The 25,820-nt window shown below is 42.3% G+C and overlaps 1 protein-coding gene across 1 annotated transcript in view; it reads right to left on the reverse strand.

Annotated features, from left to right (window-relative positions):
- Positions 1-392: 392 nt before the first annotated feature.
- Positions 393-25,820, reverse strand: part of EGLN1 (egl-9 family hypoxia inducible factor 1) — a 37,623-nt gene continuing 12,195 nt past the window's right edge. The window contains exons 2-5 of the mRNA XM_006122076.3: positions 13,196-13,315; positions 9,288-9,424; positions 4,138-4,205; positions 393-3,105 (exon numbers count right to left, since the gene is read on the reverse strand). Of these exons, the coding sequence (XP_006122138.3) occupies positions 3,041-3,105; positions 4,138-4,205; positions 9,288-9,424; positions 13,196-13,315 (390 nt within the window). The 3' untranslated portion in view covers positions 393-3,040. The remainder of the gene's footprint in view (positions 3,106-4,137; positions 4,206-9,287; positions 9,425-13,195; positions 13,316-25,820) is intronic.

Below are 25,820 nucleotides of genomic sequence, written 5' to 3' on the forward strand. Positions count from 1 at the left end.
CTGTTCATCAAACAGTGGTCAGGAAAGGACCGACTAGAAGGCATAGAAAACAACCTTTATAATTTGCAAGGGTTGGCCAATGACATGCAAGAGGAAGTCTGGCTCACATTGTACCATGTTACTGCTGTCCTTAAGGGTAAACATTCATGATGAGCTCGGGGGGGGGGGGGGGGGGGGAAGGAACTCCCATTAATGGCTAAAATCCTGTCTGTAAAGGTTGGGGGTTTTGCACCAGTGTAGCTACACTAATACAAACCACCCACCCTATGTAGATTCATTGCACTGGTGTACAAGACCACTTACACCAATACAGCTCACCCACGAGTCTAAAAACTGACACCTGTTTTTTCTCAACCTCCTCTCAATTAAAAAAGCCAAATCAAACACACACATCCGGATAATTAAAAACAGAGTTTATAAAGGAAACAAATGACAGACCCTTGACTGTAGCTGCAGTGTCACTGAATGCTAAAAACAGACACACACCCTTATTTTATCAGATTATAAATTAGTTGCTTTGGAGTAAGCTTTAAAAAGTTACAGAATTACAAATAACCACCACATTGTTTTCCAATAACCTTTATACATCTTTTTAATTAGATTAGCTTTACAAGCAACTTGAGAGCTCTTTATAATGAACACTGCTTTTCAAATTACATGACTTTATAGGCAATCTGTAAATGAATCCTGAATTTCTTTGCCTGTTATAGAAAAAAGTCTTGTGTGTTTTATAGTCGGCTAATGTAATGAATAAAAATAGCATTAGGAAGCTTTATCTTTAACCAGGACTAAACATATAAAGGTCATAAGACAGTTTAAAAAATAGTTTTAAACAGGACCTGCTTCATGACACTCACAATTGTAGATTTCAATTGACATGAAATAAACAAATTCTAAAAGGATACTGTTAATGAAATGGCTGCTCTGATTTTCTGACCCTTTTGTAGTGATTGACAAGAATGATGAAACAAAAAAATTAAGCACTTTTTAAAACCTGTCTGGCAAGCACAAACCTATACAGTGATTAGAATCTGATACTTTGCATACCTGCAGAAATAGAAGTTTGAATTACAGACTGACTGACAAAGAATTGAAAAGCTCATGCTGTATATTTCCAAAACAAAACCAATCAAATCTCCATCAAAATAATACAAAAGTAGTAAGATTAAAAGTGATGGCTTTTTTTTTTTTTTTTTTTTTTTTTTAAGTTGGCCTAAAGCAATGCACCGCACTGCAGACTAGACAGTAATGAAGATTTGTACTCCTTGGTCAGGCTGGCAGAGGCACTTACAGTAGAGGTGTCTTGTTTGATTTTCTGGGAAGAAGGGAGGAAAGAGAAGCAAAGCTGTGAAGAGTGAGAATAAAGTTCTGAACAAAATGAAAAATTTTCCATTAAGGTCTCCTCCATTGTATTACAATACTGAATTCCCCACCCCCTCCCCAGGTCAGTTTGTCACTAAATACAATTAGGGTTGTTGGGTTTTTCATGTTTTACATGAATAGTAATCTTTTATAATAAAAATTACTGAGCTTTCCATAGAAAAGGTCTGATTGAATACAAACTATACAGATGCTAAAATTGTCTTAAATTGTAATATTATATACAGAAACATTTCTGTACACTCACATTGTTTTGGCTATGTCAGGAAATCAAGGACAGACAGAAAAACTGAAGTCGGCGAACTCGAATACCAAAAACATTTATAAATATGGATGCTGCCTTTTAGGATTTTCTTTGCTTTCTCAAACTTTTAAACTCATGACAACAACATCCATCTCTTAAGTAACAGAATTTGAAAGCTTTTGAATGTAAAGTCTGCTTTTCCTTTTAAAAAATTAACATGTAAAAATAAAAGCAAATTTTTTCACTAAATACTCAGTACTGATCAAAGGTCAGTGCCTTTCTGGGGAAATCCTTCAGCAGAATGTATTACACATGAAGCCTGTAGTGATGCACTTCAGCCTCAATGTATTGAATGTTTGCTTGATACTATATAATAGATCAAGGTGCCAGCCTGCAGATCAGATGGGACACTGATACTCAGAAAGAACATAAAGTTTGTGAATTTCAACATTCTATTAACTTACATAGACTAAAAGAAAATCTTTCAGAAAGGAAGAAAAATGTGAAAGTCTCCTGTCAAGTAGGGATGTGATTTTGGGAACCTCTAGAAGTCTAGGAAAGCCCTTATGTATCCAAGGAGCTTGACGGTATTTACCAGGTCCCCAAGACCACCTATAGCATGGATAGTGTCAAGTTCACTTAGTGCCAGTCACTTAGAGACACAGAACCCTTCCCCTCTGCAGATTCAAACACACATACACACCATGAATTAGAAGTTATTGATAGTAACAGTGATTTGTTTGTTAACAAGTTTCATAAAGGACATAGTCAAAAACAATACAGCAGCAATCTTAAAATTCAAATTAGTGTGAGATATGAACATAAAACAATCAGGTTTTTAGCTGGTTATTAAAGTGCTCCTTTTCGGATTTCAGGTGTAAAGAAAATTAAAGTCATCAGTAGTTACTGGCAATTCTTATATTAAATTAGGTCTTTCATGGAAGAGAACAGTATGAATAGTTTTACAAAAATAGATCAATGACATTTTGGAGAATACTGTATTTCTACTCAATTTCAATAAGTTGTACCTGGTCATACAAAAATTATCCCAAATCCAAACTTTACCATATAAAAAAGGGGGAGATGAATTGGATTCAGCTGGATGACAGGTCTGGCAAAATATAAGAATGGAAAATTTCAATGTAGGGCACTTATTTCATGTCCATATGTGTACGCTATTTCTTACTGATTGCTTAACTTCTTTACATAAGCAGTCACAGGTCTGAAGTCACAATCACATAGCACAATGCTGATTTGCAGTCAAAATCTTCTGTTTGATGCAACATTGAAATGCTGTGTTTGTTTCCTTATTAAAATGTTGATCTGTTGTCAATTTTCCTTTATCTCATTATTCACATTCAAGAGTTAAGAGTTCACCAGGGGAGAGTAGCAAGGAAAGTTGCTAGATTAAATGCTTTATAAAACGTCTTTCCCAATGGAGTCAGAAGGTTTATTGAGTTCAACCCTCACACCTTTTTCACCTGCAGAAAAGTAAATAAATAAATAAATGAATGAATGAAAAAAAAAAAATACATGAGCATTCCCAGCTTGCACCCAGTCCCGCTACCGTTCTGCCTCCCACAGAGATGGTGCAGGGGGGAACCGGCTTTTAAGTGACCAGTCACTTACATCCCTAATGGGGAGAAGTAAAAGCCCAGTTTTACAAACCAGGAACAGACAGAGACTAAGTGATCTGCCCACGGTCACACACAAATCATCTAGCAAAATAGGAAACTGAATCTGGGGCTACAGCTAGACTGCACTCTAAACTGAAATAAGGTATGCAATTTGTGCTATTTGATTTTATTTCAAAATAGGCTATTTCGGGACATCCCTTATTTCTTGTGAAACTAGGTTTACAGGGATGCTGATATAGTGTGTCGGTTATTTTGAAAATTATTCCTTGGATGTGCGGTAGCTATTTTGGGATACTTGCAGTATCCTGACAGTTTTGCAGTCTAGACATACCCTGAATCTCCCAAGTCACAGAGCTTTAACCATCACAGCACCTTTCTTCTAAAACAGTGGTCCCCAACCTTTTCAGGTTGTCGGGCGCCAGGGGGCGTGGCCGTTCGCCCGCTGGGCACCAGGGGGCGGGGACACTTGCCCGCCCGGGCCCCCCCCCCCGTAAGCGCCACGCGCCCGGGGGCAGGGCCAAGGCCGGCGCCGGAGCCGGCAAGGGCACCCGCAGTGCCCCCAGGGGCGGGGCCAAGCCCAGGGCTGGCGCCGGGGCCAGGGCACGCACGGCGCCCCCGGGGGTGGGGCCAAGGCCAGCGCCGGGGCCAGGGCACGCGCAGCGCACCCGGGTTGGGGACCACGGCTCCGCGGGCGCATGTAAAGAGCCTGGCGGGCGCCATGGCGCCCGCAGGCACCGGGTTGGGGACCACGCTTCTAAAACATGACTACACAAAAAATTATGTTATCCCTCTTTTTGTTCATAGTGTTAAGGCTACTTAGGATTTCCCCTCCCCCCCAGAAAACCAAGAACACATAATACACAAGTGATTAATTACCAGTTAGATATTTTACTTTAGCTCGTGCTCTTTCATCTGCATCAAAATACCACACTGTTATTGCGTACCTATAAAATGAATGAAAATACAACAAATGAATTCCTGTACTCCAGAAAACAAAGCTTACAGTGATGTTTATTTACATAATATAAACTATTTAATTGTTAGTTTTTTACAGTAAATTTGATAAAGAGTATGGGGTTAGGAGAAACAGGAAAAATACATTTTCTGTTAATTTCTATTGTTTTAGCATCACTGTATAGGAGGAAATTTGAAATGACAAAGCAGGTTTGCACTGATGCTATGAATCTGCATTTTAAGTGTTATACAATTACACAAATCACTTCCAGAAACTGTACTGTACAGACTACAGCCACATCTTAGGTATGGTCTCATATTTCATAAATTAAGCAAGTTCAAGGTAGACTAATGCTACAAGAAATCATGCTGGTGATTCACTGGGAAGGAAAAGTAATTATCCTTTCCAGGCAGATGGACCAGCATTCTGTAGTCCATGAATAGTTTGTGACAGACACTTCAAAAGTATTTTAATAATTTCAGTAAGTGGCATCCTATCTGAATCAGTATTGAACCAATCCCCAATGCAGCATATAGGGTATTGTGCCTTTGGAAATGCAATCTTTTAAACAAGACAGAATAAAGAGGAAGTCTGGAACACATGCAGTTAAAAATCCCATGGTACTTTGCAAATTTAATCTCAATGTTCTAGCTAAATTCCAATTTAGGTCATTACATTATATCTAATAAAAGACCTATGGATTTTCAACAAGCTTCCTATCTTATGTTGTTGTGTAGTATAGCCGAATACTATGAAAAAAATAAAGGTTTCTCCTCATTACATGGTGGATTGATGTTGCAGCAATCGATCCACCAGTGGTCAATTTATCACATCTGCTTAGAAACAATAAATCAGTCTCTGAGCACTCCTGTCAACTCCAGTACTCCACCAGGACAAGAAGAGTAGCTGCAGTGGACAGGAGAGCAGCTCCCACCACCTTTGCTTTATGGAAAACACCATGCAAAACACAGACTTCGGCTACGTATCTTAGATTGACAGAGGAGGAAAATGGGAGAGAACATAGCGTAATCTAGGCCTAAGTGTAGACTAAGATCAAAGTCTGAAGTTTCACATTATGTTAAAAAGCATTCCTTTTTATCATGCACAGTTTAATACAGAGGAAAAATCAAAACTTAAAGTCAGGTCCAGGAAAATAATAAGCTAATTTTCTGATAATTTTTTTCCACTCTTCATATAAAAATAGGCCTGATTACATAAGATCCAGGTACTTTATTCTGGATGTGAGATTCTCCAGAAAATAGATTTTTAGTGACTAGCCACAATATTATTAGACTTTCACCTTTCTTGTTCAATATTGCTATTGGTAATAACAGGCAACACCAGCCTTGGTATCTCCTAACTTTTGAGCACTTCACTGTGCAATCAGAATACAGGCAGTCCCCGGGTTACGTACAAGATAGGGACTGTAGGTTTGTTCTTAAGTTGAATCTGTATGTAAGTCGGAACTGGCGTCCAGATTCAGCCGCTGCTGAAACTGACCGCCAGTTCTGACTTACATACAGATTCAACTTAAGAACCCCAAGTCAGCTGCTGCTGAAACTGATCAGCCGCTGATTCCAGGAAGCCCGGGGCAGAGCAACTGTGCCTCGGGCTTCCTGTAGTCAGCGCTGGTCAGTTTCAGCAACGGCTGACTTGGGGATGACTGGACCAACCCCAGCAGCACCCCAGCTGCTCTGCCCCAGGCGTCCTGATTCAGCCGCTGCTGAAACTGACCAGCAGCGGCTGAATCAGGACGCCTGGGGCAGAGGGCTGGGGTGCTGCCGGGTTGGTCCAGTAGTGCCCAGAGCGGCGCTGCGGGACCAACCGGCAGCGCCCCAGCTGCCGTGCCCCAGGGTCCACAACAAAGGCCTGCGCCTCCCCCCCCCCCCCGCAGACCAGAGACACGGGGAGCAAAGCCGCAGCGGCGGGGTGCCTCGCCTCTGAGGCTTTGCTCTGGCGCAGGACCCACTTTGCTCCCAGTGCCCCTGGTCTGCTGGAGACGGTCCCCAGCAGACCAGGGGCACTGCGAGCAAACCCGCAGCAGCGGTGTGTTCCCCCGCTTCTGAGGCTTTGCCAGAGCAAAGCCTCAGAAGCGCGGGACCCTGCCACGGCTGCGGGTTTGCTCGCGGTGCCCCTGGTCTGCTGGGGACCGTCTCCAGCAGACCAGGGGCACCGCGAGCAAACCCGCCGGGGCTGCTGCTTTGCTCCTGATGCCCCTGGTCTGCTGGAGACGGTCCCCAGCAGACCGGGGCACCAGGAGCAGCTTTTCTCGCCCCGGAGGTCAAGGTGGCTGACTGCTGCCTGTGAGCTCCGGGGCGAGAAAGCCCCGTTCGTAAGTGCGGATCCGACGTAAGTCGGATCCGCGTAAGTCGGGGACTGCCTGTACTCATTCTCTTAATATGTTTTGACTTAAAAAAAAAAAAAAAAATGGAATTTTCCCTTCATTCCTATTTTTTTAAATAAAGAAAAATTCCAGAGTATGAAATTTCTAATTTTAACACCAGAATACCTTGTTGTATGCAAGGTGTGCAGTAAACGTGCCAAAGGCTCCTCCTCACAGACATCACCTTAGAAGGTGCATATCAAGTGAAGCACTCGTCTTTCAATGTAATTCATACAACACACTTCTTACAAGATCAAGCACATGCACTGTGTGCTTCAGATAGCCTGGCACATAAATACCTACATTCCTTTTGAGTACTGCCTTAAAAAGTACTTTTGCTCAGTTTAATGCATACCCCAAAGTGCAATAATTCAAGAGTCCTAAACACTGCCAAGCAGTTAGTAATAATCATTATCTGGCTTTTATAAAATGCTTATCAATAGGATTTAAGAGTACTTTACAATCATTATCCAATTTTGTAAACTAAGGCACATGGCCCAAGTGATCCGCCCAAGTTTACCCAGCAGGCCAGTAGCAGAGATCACACATCTTGACTTCCAGCCCTCTACTGTATCCATTATGCAACACTGCCTTACCATAATCAACTAAATCAAAACAGTCAAAAGACTCAATGAAAGCTATTCCACCATTTTTTCCCTACCTAATTTTCTATTTCCAGCAATTTTGAATACAGCCCAAATTGCCCCCCTCAAACAAAAAACAAATGATCCTTTATGCAATTAAAATGCTGGACAACACTAAGTATGGGTGTCACTACAGGTTATACCTCCTTTAACTGAGACTCCCTGGTCCAGCAACATCCGTGGTCCAGCAACTCAGTGGGGGGGGGGGGGGGAGGAGAAGAGAGAGAGAGAGGAAGGGGAGAAACTGGCAGCACAGCGGGGAGCACTAGCCCCAGATGCACAGCTCCAGCCCTGGCCATGGAAACAGGCAGATGCGGAGCTCTGCCCAGCTGTGGAGCTCCAGCCGTGATGCAGCAGGCTGGCAGCATTTAGAGATGAAATACCTGGTGAAATCGGTGCCAAAGAAATATGGCTCCATGCGGGTGAACGGTGCTGACTGCGGCCCTCTCTCGGTGCCAAACGGTGGTGTCTATCTGGTACCGAGGACAGCATCCGTGCTGAGGTTGCTGTAGACACCGGAGGCACCGTGGGTGCCGGAGGTACGGCAACCGGCTCCGGTGCCGGGCGTTCAGGCAGCGGGGCATCGGCGCGTGGCTTCTTCAGTGCAGGCATGTTGCTTCGGTGCCAATCAGTTGGAACCCTGACCAGCTGTTACGGCTGGAGTCTCGTATGGCCCCGGTGCCATAGGTTGCTGTGCCGCTGGCCTCTGCTTCAGCTCCGAGTGGGCTCTCTTATGAGTCGGCACCAACTTACGTGGCACCGTGCCCAAAGTCCCCAGTTTCTCTCTGGTGCTGACCCGTGCAGCCGTCGGTGCCGAGGGTAGCGAAGGAGTTGGGGGAAAGGCCAGTTTTCGAGGCTGCATGGCCAGAGTGGTTAGAGGGACGATTTTTATCCACACCCTTACTCTGTGCCGCTGGTTTAGGAGCCACGGGAGAGTCCTTAGAAGATAGGCGAAGGGACTTCTCGTAAAGGAGCATCTTGAGTCTACTGGCTCAGTCACAGCGTGCTCTCGCAGTGAGTTTAAGGCAGTGGGAGCACTTGTGTGTCTGGTGTGCTTCTCCCAAGCACTTTATACATTTAGAGTGTCCGTCAGAGACAGGCATAGCATCATGGCATGCCTCACATTGCTTAAAGCCGGGCATGAGGCGCCTGGGGGAAAAGTAGCGGGCCACAATAGAAAAAAAAATTCTCTCAACAGGCTGGGTAAGGAGAAAAGGGCTAAAAAACTTGGATGCTGAGGAAAACTAGGGAGTGGAACAGGTTTTTTTAATCTATTTTTAAACAGAAAACGAGGAGAACTCAGTGGCTCCATCTGCTGCCGAGGACAGTAGAGAAGAAACTGAGGAGCCGTGCTGCGCAGGTGCCTTAGGATTCCAACAGCAGTAGAGGGCACTCTGGTGCCTGAGCAACGTGGCAGAAACTGCTGGAAAATGTCTCCGGCGCGAGGATGCACCAGCATCCAGAGTGGAGCACCCATGGGGACCACTCGAAGAAGAATCAAAATTACCAATCATGTCTCATTTGAGTATTTATGTAAAGAAAAATAATTTTCTAAGTACTCCAAATTGTACCCATTTTCTAGAAAGAGGCAAAAATGCACAGAAAGACAATAGCATAGGGAGTTCTGGACCCAGTTGCAGAGCTCAGTCCTGTGTTCTAGCCCTGGCTCCGCAACTCCAGCCCCAGCCACGGAGCCAAGCAGCTGCTGAGCTCCAGTTGTGGTACCCCCACCCCGGCAGCAGTGGGCTGGCAGCATTTAGAGAGCCGCGGGGGCAGGCTGGACCCCTCCCCTGGTGGCAGCACAGGCCAGGAGGGGAGGGATCTTCCCTGGTCCGGCAAATCCCCTCATTTGGGACCAGTAAGGTCCCCAGGGTGCCAGACCAGTGAGATCCAACCTGTAAAACATTTGCAAAAGAGCCTCAAATCGTACAGACAATGGTCTCCATTTCAGGCCATATTGTATTAACATCTGCTCCTCTCTTCTAGTTTGTTCCCCCTCTCACAGAAGCTTTGGGAATACGTTCCTACATCTCATTCATCTTACCTTGTAGCAAATGCTGGCTGCACTTCATGAGGGTTGCGGCGGTCAGACCAGAAGAACAGCAGTCTATCAAATTTGGGTTCGATATCAGCAAACTGAGCTTTGCCTTCTGGGAATATTCGAAGAATACCTCCACTTACCTATTTGATTCAAAAAACAGTCTTAAATATTTACCTTTGTATTTTAGATATATTGACAATGCACAGCCTCAGTCATAAATGTCAAGTCTTCTAAAATTAAAGTGTTAAGGATTTTAGTAGATTATGAAAATATGTGAATCAACTGGATGGTTATAGGTTATCATGCTTCACAGAGACTAACCCTCAACTTCTGTTTCAAAATAAAAGGGTTTTTTGTTTGTTTTTTAACCAATACCCATTAGAATAAGGAAGTGAGAGATGTTAAAGTGGTGACCACAACCACCAAACAAAAAGACACAGCCCAGAATAGCAGAGTTCTAATTCTCAGTGCCAATAGGTTTTGCGCTCTCTCCAAGAGCAATTATTGATTTTCTAATAAGCTTAAAAACAGTAAGGAAGTGATGACTCTTCTTTAACTGGGTCTTTGGCCTTTGGAGCACTAATGTGTTTGTTTTTTTTAAAGCCACAGAGAAGGGGCAATCTGGATAGCTTTGACTAAGACTCTTAAGAAAACCATGATTTTTAAAAGCAAAGTCATCCAAATGTTCAACCATACATTACAGCTTGAAGAATGCAGTCATGCTAAACCAGACTAGAAGTTACTTTTTAAATAAAAGAGGTTTACTATTTTGCATAGAGGTGTCAGAGGTGGAGGCTTTGTGGGCTCCCCCAATGTGGCTACTTACATCCACTCCAACTCAGTTTTCAGATCTTCAAACTGTACACAAGTCTACTATCTACCCCACAGGGAAGTAGTGTGAAGTAGACAATGTAATGTAAAGCCTCTTGAATATGAAAATTATCATCACTGAACTCAACTGTTACCAGTTAAGTGCAGAGATCTGCACATGAGATCTGACTGGTTTATATTCCTCATTTCAGGTCTCTCACTTTTAAGGTGTTAAACAATAGAACTGTACTGGATTAATCATATGATTTTTCAAACAATCGCGAGTGACCTTTTCTTCTCTACATAACAATAGGGAAATAATCTCTGTATACCTGACTGCTCCCCAATACAATCTTTAGCAAAGTCTGAACTCACGTTATTAGCTCTGAATATCTTGTACAGCTACACTGAGCCATGATTAGCTATCTATACTGCCACAGTGATTACCACCTCTAAACAGGTTATTCAAGCCCCAAATCCTAGAAAATAAATTAGAAAACTACTGGCTAAAAGCAAAGTGGAGATTTCTATCGGGCACTGCACACAATGATCAGAACAGGGATAGCTACCGCCATGGTATCTCAACTACTTTGAATCAGGGATGTTAAATTTCATTTAATCAGCTAATTGAGTAGTTGAATTTCCATCAACTACTCAATTATTCAATAAGGGGGGAACTGCAGAGCTGCTGCAAGGTTAGCTCCTGGCCCCAGGAGCTAACCCCACTGTGCCTCTGCCTTTTAAATGTATAACATCCTCCTGGCTCTTACTACATTTAAAAGGCGGAGGCAAAGCAGGGGACCAGGTGTGAGCCAGGAATCAGTGTCCCAGCTTGCGCCTAACCGCACACTGCACCTCTGCCTTTTAAATGCTTTTAAAGCAGAGGCATGGCATCTGGGACTAGGTGCGAGCGGGGACAGCTGATTCTCAGCTCACACCCAGTCCCCTGCTGCACTTCTACCTCACCACAGAAGGAGCTGGTTGGGAACGCTCTTTTTAAGCCGGCTCCCACTCCCCACACCTTGCTGTCACTTGACTAGCTGCTTACATCCCTAGTTTATATCACAAAGGCTTTGCCAGTGTAACTGTACCAGCAATATAGAGCAGACCTATCAAAGACAGCAGCCTTCAGAACCTAAATTTATTAACGATGCCATAAGGCACATTAGATGTCCTCATTTTGGGAGTTCATAAAAGAATGAGAGATCTTTTCTGAGCTCTTAGGCCTAGTCTACAAGCCATTTTTGTACTGGTATTACTGTTTTGATCACTGGGGATTAAAAAACCCAACACAATAATTATACTGGTATAACCCCAAATATTGTTACAGCTATGCCACTATAAAGGTGCATTATATCAGTATAGCTTATACTTTTCTGTACAGGTACAAGCTATACATGTGTGCGCGCGCGTGCGCATGCGCCCACACACCCCCACACACCTTGCCGAACCGCAGTGAGCCCCGCTCACTAGCCGCGCTGTCCGGTGATCTGCGCATGCACAGATCGTTCTGTGCATGTGCAGATCTCCCGAACCCGGCTCTTCCGGGTTGCAATCTACTTGCCACGGGCGAGTAGACTGCATTATTTGTCGAGCCATGTATATATGGGACATCTTAATGCTGGTGTAACTGTGTCCACACAGGGCCGGCCCGAGGCATTCTGGCACCCCAGGCACGGGCGGGCCTGCCCGTGGGGAGCGGGCCCACCCCCGGGGCGCACAGCGCATACGTGGCCCGGCTACAGCCGCTGGCACGCAGGCCAGGGCCCGCCCTAGGGTGCACAGCGCAAGTGCAGCTCAGCTGCCGCTGCTGGCACACGCACTGAGCCATGTAGGGCCCCGCGGCCGTGGGAGGAAGGGCGTTGCGAGGATGCGGGCGGGCCGGTGCTGCAGGAGCCGGGCACGTGGCGCCTGATGGCAGCTGTAAGGGACGCTGCGTGCCCCTTACAGCTGCCATCAGGCACCCTGGGCAGCTACCTTGCTCGTCCATGCCTCCGTCCGGCCCTGTGTTCACACTACAGAGAATTGTATTGCTTAAACTTTACTGATATAGTTAAAATGATACAACACCTGCAGCTTCTCCCTTCAGGCACAATGGGTGTTAAACAGAAACTAACAGCCAGCTATATTAAAAAAACAAAACAAACCTAGATACCACAGAAAAACCAAAACCAAAAACCACACACTACAAAGCTGAAGTAAATATTGTATCTTTTAGATATACTTCCATACTGAATTTTATGAATACATTTCCTCTTCGGTTACATTTCATTAATATCAAACAGAACAAGCCTCTTTACCAATTATGTTATATTAATGTTAAGGATGTTAAATTGTGGTGATCTGGCTAATCGTGCAGTCCATACAATACTACACAATTGGTCAATAAGGGCCACTCTGCAGAGCTGCAGCAGGAGTAGCTCCAAGAGCCAGCTTGAGCTGGGACTGAGCAGTTCCATCTCGTGCCAGCTCTGGGAGCCATCTACGCTGTGGCTCTGCCCAGGTCACCACAAACAGAGGCTCCTGCCAGAGCAGCCTCTGCCCCCGGCAAGCCTTGGCCTGCTGAGGGCAGAGGCAGCTTCATAGCAGCCACCTCTATCCCCCACTGACTCTCATAGAGCCAGCAAAGAGGTGGGGTAGGACAGGAAGCGAGTAGTTGATACTCCACTTGACTACCCAATAAGCATACGCTTATGCGTATCAGGTAGTTGACTAGTCAACTACTCGCTCACGTCCCTAATTAATATGTCTTCATACATACTATTATCATAATTTTTAGATATCTGGGGTGCTCATAAAATAAGTCCATTGGTCTGTGTCAAAGATGACATAAGAGTATATCGTATTAAGAGTATTAATCCCTTCCTGCCTCCCACTCCAGAAGTTTGTCAATATCCTTCAAAACCATGAAAAAACAATGCTTAGTATTTTGTACGCTTCATCAAGGTGCACAAGGGATTTTTTATTTTATTTAAAATTAAACTATAATGTAAGTGATATGGAGCACAATGAAAAACTTGAGGACCAGGAGCAAGAATCCTAAACATGCATGTAAAAAAATTATTACTAACATCTCTTATATAGGAAGAGAAACTACATACCTTGGCATCCCAGTCTTTATTAAGATAATATATACACGTGACACATCTTCCATCTCCATTTGGATTATCAACATGACGCACATATCCTGTTCCATTGCCTGGATAACAAGCCACCATTGCCTGCAATCAAAGAATCACCATATGAACAAAAGGGACATTTCTCCTACCTGTAAAAGTGAATTTCTGCACTTCCGCTATGTCAGTTCACACTTTAAACTCTTATTCCAATTTATACCTGTTAATAGGCATTAGTGCCCACTTGGAACGGTCTACACTGGTGTAGACATGGAAACAATTTTCAAGAATGAAAAGCATTTTTTTCTATTTTCAGTGAGTCAGGACTTGTGGAGCTGAAAGACTGAACAAACATCAAGTAGATTGAACAAACATCAACAAACTGTTTAACTTGCTCTTTATTTGACTAACTCTACAATGAAAGGCTGATCCACAAATGAAAACTTAAAGCTTGTTATAAAAAGTTACTATTCTTACAAAATGTTTTATATATAAAACAAAGCTGTTATAGAAGAACTCCTACCACACCTTCTAGCTGACAGTTTGTCTAGATAGGTATGGACAAATGGCAAATTCCAGGGGACATTCAGAACCAATAGTAAGTCCCACAAAAGTTGAACACTGAAGAGCTGAAGTGCTTCACAAATAGACATTAGCTAGGAATGTGCTGTCCACCTGTCAAATCCAGCTCACTGAAATCAACAGGAAAAATTTCAATGACTTTAATGGGAATAGAAATGGGCCCTTAGTTTCACTTTGCAGGCAGTTTTACTTCTGGTGCATTTCTCCTCTGCAATACCTCCAATAAAGAATAACATAGAAGACAAAAAAGAAAAAAAAGAAAGGTAAGAAGGAAAATAAGATTAGAGAAAAAACACTGTGCAGAGGAAGAAACAAGGAGGATGCAGACAGGATGACAACACAAATATCAAAATGAGGACTATTAAGCAATGATCTATCCCAGAACATCTGTAGCTTTCAGTATGTGGCTCATTCTGTGGTCAGGGCATAATGAAGGTTCCTCAAGAACAGTTCTAAAACTATCCCCTTTGTCAGACTGTCTCTTGCCTAGATTCCCTTCAGCTGCAGAGGTCAAGACTAGCTAGCAATTCAGCATATATCCCTCAAGAGTCTAAAATTACTTCTGGTTGGTTTACCTTGCACTAGGGATGTCAATGTATAGACGACTACAGGATTAACCAATAAGCCTAGGCTTATCATTTCATCTCGTTGACTACACATCACACCCACCCTTGCTGCCTCTGTATCAAGGTGGCCGGAGGACGGGGGGTGTGGAGGGGGTGGGATGAAGAGGCAGCAGTGCAGAGGGTGAGAGGAGCAGGTGGGAGCTGATACCTGTGAGGAGCCAGCTTTCAAACAGGCTCCTCGTGTGCCAGCTCTACAGACCCACCTGCCCCCCTACCCTTGCTGCCTCCTACAGAGGCAGAGGGGAGGGGGAGCAGGAAGAACCAGTGCTGAGGAGAGCCAGCTTAAAAGCCACTCTCCCCACCGGTACCGCTGCAGGGGAGCTGCCGCGAAGCAGCCTGTCTGCAGTGGCCCGAGCTCCCCGCAGACAGAGGCTGCTCCAGCATCCCATGGAGCAGCCTCTGTCCGTGGCAAGACTGGGCCCACTGCAGACAGAGTCTGCTGTCACCCCACACTGCTGCCTCTGATACAGAGGAAGCAACTTGGAATGGCAGGCTGATTTTTAAACTATCTCCCACCTGCCACCCCACGCAGCTGCCTCAGAGGGGGCAGCAGCACAGGATGGCAGGGAGTTCCCTGGGAGAGGGATCAGAAGTGCGTTGGCAGCCAACCCTGCCACAAGGGACTATTGAATAGTTGTGTAACCACTAAAATTTGATGCACTTACTCGACTATTCAATTACACACTAACATCCCTACCTTGCATCTTTTCCAGCTCTGTGATGTTCAGGTTAACACAACTGTAGCCAACATTCCTGCTTTGAGTTCTTTCAACTTACTTTTGAGCTTATTGGAATAAAAGACCTGGAAGACTAGATTTCTAACGTCATAGCACAGAATTCCAGATAACCTTTTACAAATTAGAGCTGTCTACACACGGAAGTTGCACTAGTTAACGAAAGGCCTAATTGTTTTACAAAAGCCGCTCTGTAAGAACATCCAAGTTTAAATGTTGATGGTTTAACCTGCATCTGTAATTCTAAACTATACTAAGTCTCTTTTCTTTATTGTTTCAACCATGACTCATGCCAGAAACAATTTGGAAAAAAAAAAATCATACTCTGTTCATCCTTTTACTAAGACACGGTCATGATTTCTTTTAATCAAACGTGCATTGGATTTATTCAGTACAGATAAGTATGTTACATGAATTCACATCTTAAACAGTTTGTACATTTTACTGTCAATTAGGTCTATCTGAATTATTTCTCATAAGCCATTTCATGTGAAAAATCTAAGGATTTTATACGGTCACCCATCACCATAGTACCTATTAGGGATGTAAGAGATTAGTCGACTAGTGATGCAACTAGTCACTCTCCACCCCTTAAAAGCCAGTTTCCCTGAACACCGTCTCCGCTGGGGAGGGGGTGGGGTGGGGGTGTCAGGAGAGGTAGAGACAGCAGAAACAGCACAAGCAGGGACTGAAGCCGTCTCCGCTTGTGCCGCACTGCTGCGATTCTACTTTTGAAATGTACAAGAGCCCCAAGGCTCTTGTACATTTCAAAGGCTAAGGCGCAGCAGGGAGCCTGTGAAGCGGAAGGGGTCCCCGCTTGTCCCATGCTCCCTGCGAGGCTTCCTTTTGAAATATACAAGATCCCCACTGGGGCTCTTATCGATTTCAAAGGCTGCACAGAGCAGAGCATGGGGCCAGCTGCGGCACCTCAGCCTTTGAAATGTACAAGAGCCCTAAGTAGGGCTCTTGTTACAGTTCAAAGGCAGAAGCACCCTTATAGACTAATTGAATAGTCAATGGAAATCCCATCGACTATTTATTTAATTCATCCAAATTTAACATTCCTAATACCTATAAACATACACCACCGTATTTTGTTTTAATTTTTAACTACAATTATGACTTTTGCAAAGGGGATGATGGCCTCCCCAACCTTCCCCTACCGCCACTGTGACAAACAAGACATGATGAAGGCTCAATGTCTAGAGATTCTTTCTACACCTAGGCATCACTGATTGGATTAAAGTTAAACTCACAAATTTAACTCTGAATACCAAACCCGAACCCCAAAATTTTCAAATGTCTGAGCAAAGTTTCAGTCATACTACTTTTCTGATTGATTATATAAAGAGTTGTCTGTATAACAGACAACTGTATCATCTGTATAAGAGTTGTCTTGCTTAACACTTTATATTACTCAATCTGTAGTCTTTCACTGCATGCTTTGCTGGCAGTATGCATTGATATTGTGGTTGGGAGAATATTTATATAGGTGAAGCTTTTTTTGCTACTATAATATACACAAACAGTTTATTCCAAATGAAAGAAATTATTGTTTGGTACAGACTGGAGGATATTGTAATTAGGGATTTTAAATTTAGAACAACTAATCAATAAGTCGATGGGATTTTCATCGACTATTTATTAGTCGATAAGGGCACCTCCATCTTTCAGCTGTAGCAAGAGCCTTTCCAGGCTCTAGCTACAGTTCAAAAGCAGAAGCCCCGTGACTCCCTGTTGGCACCTGAGCCTTGAAATGTAGAAGAGCCCCAGAGGGGCTCTTCTACATTTCAGAAGTAGAATTGCAGCAGAACCTGTGCAAGTAGAGACTGCGTCAGTCCCCGCTCACGCTGTTTCCCACTGTGCCTCTACCTCCCCTACCTCCCACAGAGATGGTGCTGGGGGAAGCTGGCTTTTAAAAGCATTTGAAGTCTCCATGTATTATAAACGGGAAAGAAGATCTTGATACAAGACTAAAAGCTACATATTTTAATGTTTGAACATATAACTATATTCATGTAGAGAAGTTAGAATATATGCTTTGTTAAACATAAAGCATGTGGTGTCAGCAAATACAAGTTTAAAATTTGTAAATAATAAAAAGCAGGGACAAATTATCACAGTAATGCAAACAACTATGTTACTATGACATTTGGCAGAAATCTCAGCCACAAAACCCACATATTTCAGAATTTCATTAAGGTTCCCACAATGTAAGCCCTTAAATGCATTCACTGTTACAGTGTCTCTCAATGTCTCACATTCTGTAAACATATTACACAAAGTAATGCAACCTTATGTTTGGCAAGGTCAACATTTATCACTGTTGCTACAGGAAGATTAATTCAGTATTGTTTAGATTTTGTAGGTTATGATACCACACAATGTCAAATTAGCGTTCTGTAACTTCCTGTTTTTTTTATGAAACAGGAATTAACGAATGAAAAATGAAGTTACTTTGAAAAAGGAAGACATTTAGCTTCTGTAGAAAACCAACCCCTTTGAGAAGTGCCAGTCTACCAGAGCTAGAATTTGGCCTTCTAGAACTTGCACAGCTTTAAAAGTGGAGAAATGTTTCTGTTGGGTCCAGTCCTACCTCACACTTATCCCCAGATGTTATTTCATCTGCACCTCCAGCCAAATTTAAAGTCATACTAAAATATAAAAAACAGTAAGTTACTTGAGACAGTTGGGTGAGAAGTGCCATATAAGTCCCATTACAGATATTAAGCCTCAACACACAGGTAAAACAGGTAGTACTAAACTCCTGTAACAGTCTCAATTTTCTCCTATTGACTTGAAGATCATTCACTGAATCTGAGAAAATGAAGAGTAAAACCTTCCAATCCTGCTTCTCATACCTATTCCCTCTAAGCAGCAGCAAACATTCCCTCGAGGACACAAGCACATCCAGTTACAACTTACCCAGTTAGAAGCTATGGTATTCCACAAATTTGTAACTTTGGAAGAGCAAGTTACAGGGAAATTCTCCTGATTTACTGTTTCTTGACTTGATCCAAGAAACTGGATTGTACAATTTTAATTCTGCCTATCGAATCTAAAGAAAAGCCATCTGAAGACGCGCGCGCGCGCACACACACACACACACACACACACACACACACACACACACACACACACACACACAGCCCTTTTTAAGAAAGTATAACAAAGGGAATGTCTACACTGCAGTTTTTCCAGAAAAACTGCACTTACGTTCACACTGCAATTGCGTTCTTTAAACAGAAAGTCGAAAGAACAGAGGGATTTTTCTGACAGCAGTAAACCTCTTTCTACAAGGAAGAAGCCTTTTTCCAAAAGAGCTCTTTTGGAAAAAGGCGTGTGGGGACAGGGAAGAGGGTGTTTTTTTTTGTTTGTTTGTTTTTTTTAAGACAACGCCTTCAGGAAAAAGCACAGGTGCCCTGGTGGCCACTCACTCAATCTATAGTAATCACAACTTAAATGCAAGATAGTGTTCACATTGATTGAATGCTATCTTTTGAAAAAGCAACCACTTTTTCTATACGCTTTTGCTGTGTGGACACTCTCTTTCTAAACATGTTTTTCCGCACGATCTCTTCTGGAAAAATCTTTCAAAAGAAGCCTGCAGTCTAGACATAGCCAAAGCCACCATTATCACCATCTAATGCTATGTAGGATTTCCAATAAATATTTCAAGTCAATTGTCAGTATTGCTTCAAAGTGTTTTCTGTCAGTGTTGAGAAACCAACTTTATTTTGATTCAAGAGTCTGTTAGTAGCATAAACAAGCACTAAAATAAAATAGGTTTGCTGCGACAGTTTATCTAGCTAATATATATTGGTCATATCAGTATCAGTGACTCAGCATTTAACTGCACAATGGAAAGCAAACAACTGCAATAAGCCAACATTGCATACAGTATTTGTATATATTGCTGTATTATTCATCCCTTCACCCCACCCCACCCCCACTATGAAGGAAAATTTAAAAGCTTATAGTTTCCAGTGTCTGTGAAATGATTTTTTTAATTTGTATAAAACAAAATAAATATGCTCTCATGTATTGCAAAGTTATTTATATTTAAGAGTTTTCATTTATATTTGGTTTACATTTTGCTGTTTAAAGACGTAGCAGAGAGTGAGAGAGAGTGAGTGAGTGAGTACACACAGTTACACGCAGCTCTCCCCCATGCTGCTGCCTCTGTATCCACAGGAGCTGGTGCTTGCAGGGAGCGGGCTTAAAATACACAAACACTCTGCAACCTGCAATTTTCAGCAGTTACACGTTTACATAAATATACAAATTTTAACATCCCTACTATTAAAAATGAAGTATTAAGGACATGAGAACAGAGTACTTTACCATGTTTATTTCACTATAGAACCAGAAGACTTACGCATTGTTTCACACAATACAGAAAAAAATTATATGTGCCTAAATTAAGTGAAATAAAAACATTTTTGGAGAAGAAATTGTTCATTTTGTAACCTATTTAAAGGAGCCCCGATTCATCTTTTCCTTTAGAGTTAACATCCAGAGTGAAGGGTGTGCATACACTATGAAAATGAATGCATTTCTGCTACAGTACAAAAACCAATGTATTAATGGGGACAAGACCCAGTAATGCTTTGGTTGGTCATTTAAATTGACAACGTGAAATATTGTCAATTCTAAAGCAAATTAAAAGTATCTTTATGTAAAATCCACTATGCCAATTTTATAGTTTTACTTCACTTTTTCCTATATTAAATATTAGCTCTCTCCCCCCCTTGGTATCTATGAAACATTCAAAACAAGGGAGATAAAAGTATGTATTTTCTCTAATCTTGGGCAGGGCCACTCCCCACAGCCCTCATTGGCTAGGAATGACAAGACACAGCCAATGGCAGCTGCAAACAGCTGTACAGGTTGAACCTCTCATCTGGAATTACCATGTAAAATTATGTTTAATTGGTTAAACGCAGTGGTGTCTAGGGATGTTAGATATTGTTTATTTTACTAATCGTGTAGCCACAGCAATTTTTAATGGTTACACAATTAAAATGCTCTCCCCTTGGAGGCAGGGGCAGCAGCCAGTGCACTTCTGGCTCCACTCCTGGGGAGCCCCCTACATAGGCAGGAGTGCAGGGTGGCAGGAGGCCAGGAGGCTCCTGTGTGTGCTCTTCCTTTAAAACCTCAGACTGGTGGGCTAGGACTAAGCCAGCCTGCCAGTCCAAGTTTAAAATGCAGAGAACATTGAGGGGGAGGAGGAGAGAGAAGTGTTTGTGGTTAACCAATATTTAAAAAGGGCTCTAGAGGCAATCCTGGCAATTACAGACCGGTAAGTCTAACTTCAGTACCGGGCAAATTAGTCGAAACAATAGTAAAGAATAAAATTGTGAAACATGTAGAAGAACATAATTTGTTGAACAAAAGTCAACATGGTTTCTGTAAAGGGAAATCCTGTCTTACTAATCTGTTAGAGTTCTTGGAAGGGGTTAAACATGCGGATAAGGGGGATCCAGTAGATATAGTATACTTAGATTTTCAGAAAGTCTTTGACAAGGTCCCTCACCAAAGGCTCTTGTGTAAATTACAGGACCATGGGATAAGAGGGAAGGTCCTTTCTTGGATTGAGAACTGGTTAAAAAACAGGAAACAAAGGGTAGGAATAAATGGTAAATTTTCAGATTGGAGAGGGGTAACTAGTGGTGTACCCCAAGGGTCAGTCCTGGGACTGATCCTTTTCAACTTATTCATAAATGATCTGGAGAAAGGGGTAAGCAGTGAGGTAGTAAAGTTTGCGGAGGATACCAAACTGTTTAGGATAGACAAGACAGAAGCAGACTGTGAGAGACTCCAAAAAGATCTCACCAAACGGAGTGATTGGGCAACAAAATGGCAAATGAAATTTAATGTGGATAAGTAATGCACATCGGGAAAAATAACCCCAACTATACGTACAGTATGATGGGGGCTAATTTGGCTACGACAAATCAGGAAAGAGATCTTGGAGTTATCGTGAACAGTTCTCTGAAAACTTCCACACAGAGTGCAGCGGCGGTCAAAAAGGCAAGTAGGATGCTAGGAATTATTAGGAAAGGGATAGAAAATAAGATCCAGAATATCTTACTGCCCCTGTATAAAACTATGGTACCCCCACATCTTGAATACTGTGTACAGATGTGGTCTCCTCACCTCAAAAAAGATATTTTGGCCTTGGAAAGGGTTCAGAAAAGGGCAACTAAAATGATTAGGGGTTTGGAACGGGTCATATGAGGAGAGGTTAAAGCGACTGGGACTTTTCAGTTTAGAAAAGAGGAGACTGAGGGGGGATATGATAGAGGTCTATAAAATCATGAGTGGTATGGAGAGGGCAGATAAAGAAAAGTTATTTATTAGTTCCTTAAATAGAAGAACTAGAGGACACCAAATGAAATTAATGGGGAGCAGGTTTAAAACTAATAAGCAAAAGTTCTTCTTCACACAGCATGTAGTCAACCTGTGGAACTCCTTGCCAGAGGAGGCTGTGAAGGCTAGGACTATAATAGAGTTTAAAGAGAAGCTAGATAATTTCATGGAGGTTAGGTCCATAAAAGGCTATTAGCCAGGGGATAAAATGGTGTCCTTGGCCTCTGTCTGTCAGAGGCTGGAGAGGGATGGCAGGAGACAAATCGCTTGATCATTGTCTTCAGTCCACCCTCTCTTGGGCACCTGGTGCTGGCCACTGTCGGTAGACAGGATACTGGGCTAGATGGACCTTTGGTCTGACCCAGTATGGCCGTTCTTATGTTAAGTGATTGTTTATCGGTTAACGATCTGGTTATCAGTTAAACGGTTAGTCACTAACATCCCTAGTGCTACCACCACATTTAACCATTTAAATAATTAAAGGACGGGTTGGGCCCCATGCTGCTGCAGCTTCCCCCACCCGCTTCCCTCCCACGGGAGATGCTGCTGTATACTGGGGGCGGAAGGGACTGGTGGAACTAGAGCAGCCCTTCCCCCACTGGGGGCTGTTCCTGTATACCAGGTAACTATTTATCCGATTACCCTTTAACAACTCTGGTCTAGAACTCTCTGCTCTGGCATGGTTTTACTTAGCCAGCTGTCCACTTATCATGGATGTGGCAAGTTTCCAGCAGTCCCATAAAGTTTGTTTACAGCCGTCAGTCATGACTCAGTGTTCTGTGCCGTTATTTAGCTCTTATTTACCCCAAAAATGTCTTCTAAGAGCCCAGTAAGCAATAGAAGTGTTGGTAGAGCTGCTAAACAATATTGACCTCCTGTGGTTCAGCAAATTCTCTGATGCAGTACCAGTCAGATCCTGAGAGTGCTGGACTAGAGAAATTCAATCTGTACCTGCGGACAGTCAAGTAAATAAAACATCTGGTAGCACACCCAGGCTAATCTGGTGAACCACATCTGACCAACAGGTTGCTTACCGCCCTCTGCTATTTTAGGCATTATTACTCTTACACATTACAATAGGCCAAACATTTACAGACAAATGTTTTAACCTTGTGTCCTTTTAATACAAGAGCTTTGAACTGCCACATCTTGCCATATTTAGTTACTTATATTTAGTATAAGCATTAATGCTTAGTTTTATTCACAATATATGCAGGTAATTCTAAGTAACTGATTTAGCTAATTGGTAAAAATTCCTCAGTTATAGTAGGTTCTTCTATTCTTCTCCCCCCCCCCCCCTTGAGTACACTAAATGGAATGGAAAGCCAACATTGTTCTACCTCCAAGAAACAGTTACCACTTGTGCTTTTATAAAAACTGTTTAAGCGACTTGTTATAATACTGTCTCATTTTGACAGGATTGCAATATTATGAGGAAATGGTGATCTGCTGCTGGAAGATGAGTGCAGTTACAATTTGAGTGTACATCTGCTAAAAATAAGTGTAAAATTAGATTTATATTTTTCAAGTACCAGGCTAGTCCATTAACAATATTCTTTCCTATAATTTCATTTCTATTCTAGGAAACAAAGTAATTAGCACTAAGCCCCTCTGCCCCCCATGGTGACTGAGGGCTGGTAGCAGGCTCCAACATTTTAAAAAGAAGTGATTTTCTAGCCTGTGTTATGATAAAGAGCCTTGTGAATGCAACATAGCCTTCATTAGTCTGTAGACATACAAACTGAAACAGCTTCAAAGCCCGATGATCCATTCCTGTGGTAAAAGCCACAAGAGGAGACTTGTTGAGCGAGAATTTGACAGATTCTCTCCAAATTCCCAAGTAACATCCTATCAGAGGTAGGGACTGCTGTCCAACCAGACAGATCCCTTAGGAAATTGCACTTCCTTCCTGTTGTACACAGACAACTTAGATCAGTGGGATACTCAATCCCACCCTCCTAAACCACAAGTTTTGTACGGTCCTCCACTGTGGTGTTTGCTCAACCCATTGGTATCATGGAGCATACACTAGACCTCATTGTATTTTCATATTTGAACATATCTGTTTTTACTTAAGTTCCGTCTCCTCATCCCTATCCTTTTGCTTTGACTTTCAATAAACAGGAGTGATTAAAAACAGGTATGGTTTGGAAAAGTGATGTGAAAACTCCTGCACATTACTCAATCCTAAACTGAAACAGTCCTCCAGTTTCATTCCTGGCTTCCCTCAAAGAAAGGCTGCCAAATGATAGTCATGTAATGAGGACAAATGTCCATTAAGGTTTAAAGTGATTCCATGATGCTTACTCTCATGGAATGTAAACCAAGCATCCAAAAGTACCAGTGAATTAATGAACAGCATGCCATCTTTCCTTATATAGAAATACACTGTCAAGTTAAGAACTCTAAAATGTATTTCCCTATGCTATCTACATCCAAGATTTAAAAATTTTAAATTTTATTTTCCACCACTGATGAGTCTGTTTTTTAAATTTCTCTCCGCTTAAACAAGACAAATGAAATCAGTTTTAGTTTTGTCCATAGTCCGTTCGTTTCACAATCAAGCTCTCAATGCTGCAGAATTTGAGATGCAAATAACTCACGCAATTGTTTAATAAGAATCATATTTTACTAAAATATTGGTTGAAACATTTCAGTTTATTGTAAGCTTTGAAAGAGCTTGATTCTGTAAAGTTTAAGGTATGAGCCCCTGGGAGGGAAAAGATAGACACTTTGTGAGTGGGGAGGAACAGTCCCTATGTGAAATTTTGTATCTACTCTTACAAGCAATACCTAAGGGTACGTCGACAAAGAGTGTCTAGACACATTCAGTTCAGCTGCTTTGTCGACAAAACCCTGTAGTCTAGACACAACCCTACATGCAATAACACCTTCTGTCAACAAAAGGCGTTATGCCTCGTAAAATGAGGTTTACCAGCGTCGACAAAACTGCTGAGTTCTGTCGACGTTATGTCGACAGAACTCAGCGGTAGTGTAGACGCAGGTATAGTTTTGTCGACAAAACTCTGTAGTCTAGACACACCCTAAGGCGCTCTGTAAAAAAAAAAAAAACTAGAGGTTGGAGCAACCGGGCCATTCCGTCCCCACATTTTGTTTTGTGCATTTGAAAGTTTGGGAGATTTTGTATTATTTCACTGTAGTCAGTTTTCCCTGTTCAGTGGATCTTTCACGCAGCAATAGGAAAGGAAAAATGTTTTAAAATCAGGTAAAGTTGTATTTTTTTCAACCACAAAAGTTGACAAAAGAACTCGTGGCAAGTTTTAATATTGTAGACTACTTTAACTTCTTAAATTAAAATCAGATTTCCAGGTGACAGCACCCCTTTAAAAGCAAAGTAGTAATCCGATTTTGGCCAACTCATTCTGGCAGCATTGCAGTACAGCAACAAATATTACTGTACCATTACTGAAAAGATGCATATTGACTTGCTGTAAGATTAGCTCCTTCTGTTTCCACCAATCATAACTACAGTACTTTTTTAAAAAAAAATAGATGAATTTACTTTATGAAGAGTGCTTCAAACTGGCTGAGGCTATATTCCACACACACACCCCCCAGATCATGAATAAGGTTAAGCCATCCAGCACTGTGACTGACCAACATTTATTTCACAGTGACCAACATGCCAGCTGAAATTTAATTAGCTCAAGATTCCCTTATCAACTAGCCACAGTTTCCTTTCTCACAATGCCAAGGCCAAGTGCCAGCTGTCTTAACAGCAATGCAAGAACTTCAACTGAAATGAACAAGGGCATCATGCCTTTTACTAACAGACCAAATGTTAAAATGAACCACAAGCAGTGCAAAGGGTGGGGAGTAGACAGCCTTGCAGGAGCTGGTACGTGTGGGGAGTGAGCTTAAAATTTCAGTGGTTACACATTTACCACAAAAAACAATGTATTTTAACATCCCTAATTCAGTCTAATCTTTAAATTTTTCTTATATTGCCAACTACTTCCACTTACAGCCTGAGGAACTCCAAGAACAGCTCATCTGCTTACATATTAGTTATTGCCCAAACAGCCCAAGAGGTAGAAGAGCCTTGATTAGTGTACTGAGACACAAGAGTTAGGATACAAATCTACTTAAAGCCTTCTTTTTAGTCAGAGTTTTCAGAAATATTATTCTTTGCAGATAAAATACATTTGGCCTTCAATCTAAAGATATTTTCCAAATAGCTTCAGGAAAGCCTATTTAGCTTTTTTTTTTTTTTTTTTTTTTAATTATTAGTGAGAGAAGAGAGAACTATTCACCTGAAATTAGGCTTCCTTAATG

The sequence above is a fragment of the Pelodiscus sinensis genome, chromosome 3 (assembly GCF_049634645.1).
Source record: "Pelodiscus sinensis isolate JC-2024 chromosome 3, ASM4963464v1, whole genome shotgun sequence".
In the NCBI taxonomy this organism is placed as follows: Eukaryota; Metazoa; Chordata; order Testudines; family Trionychidae; genus Pelodiscus; species Pelodiscus sinensis.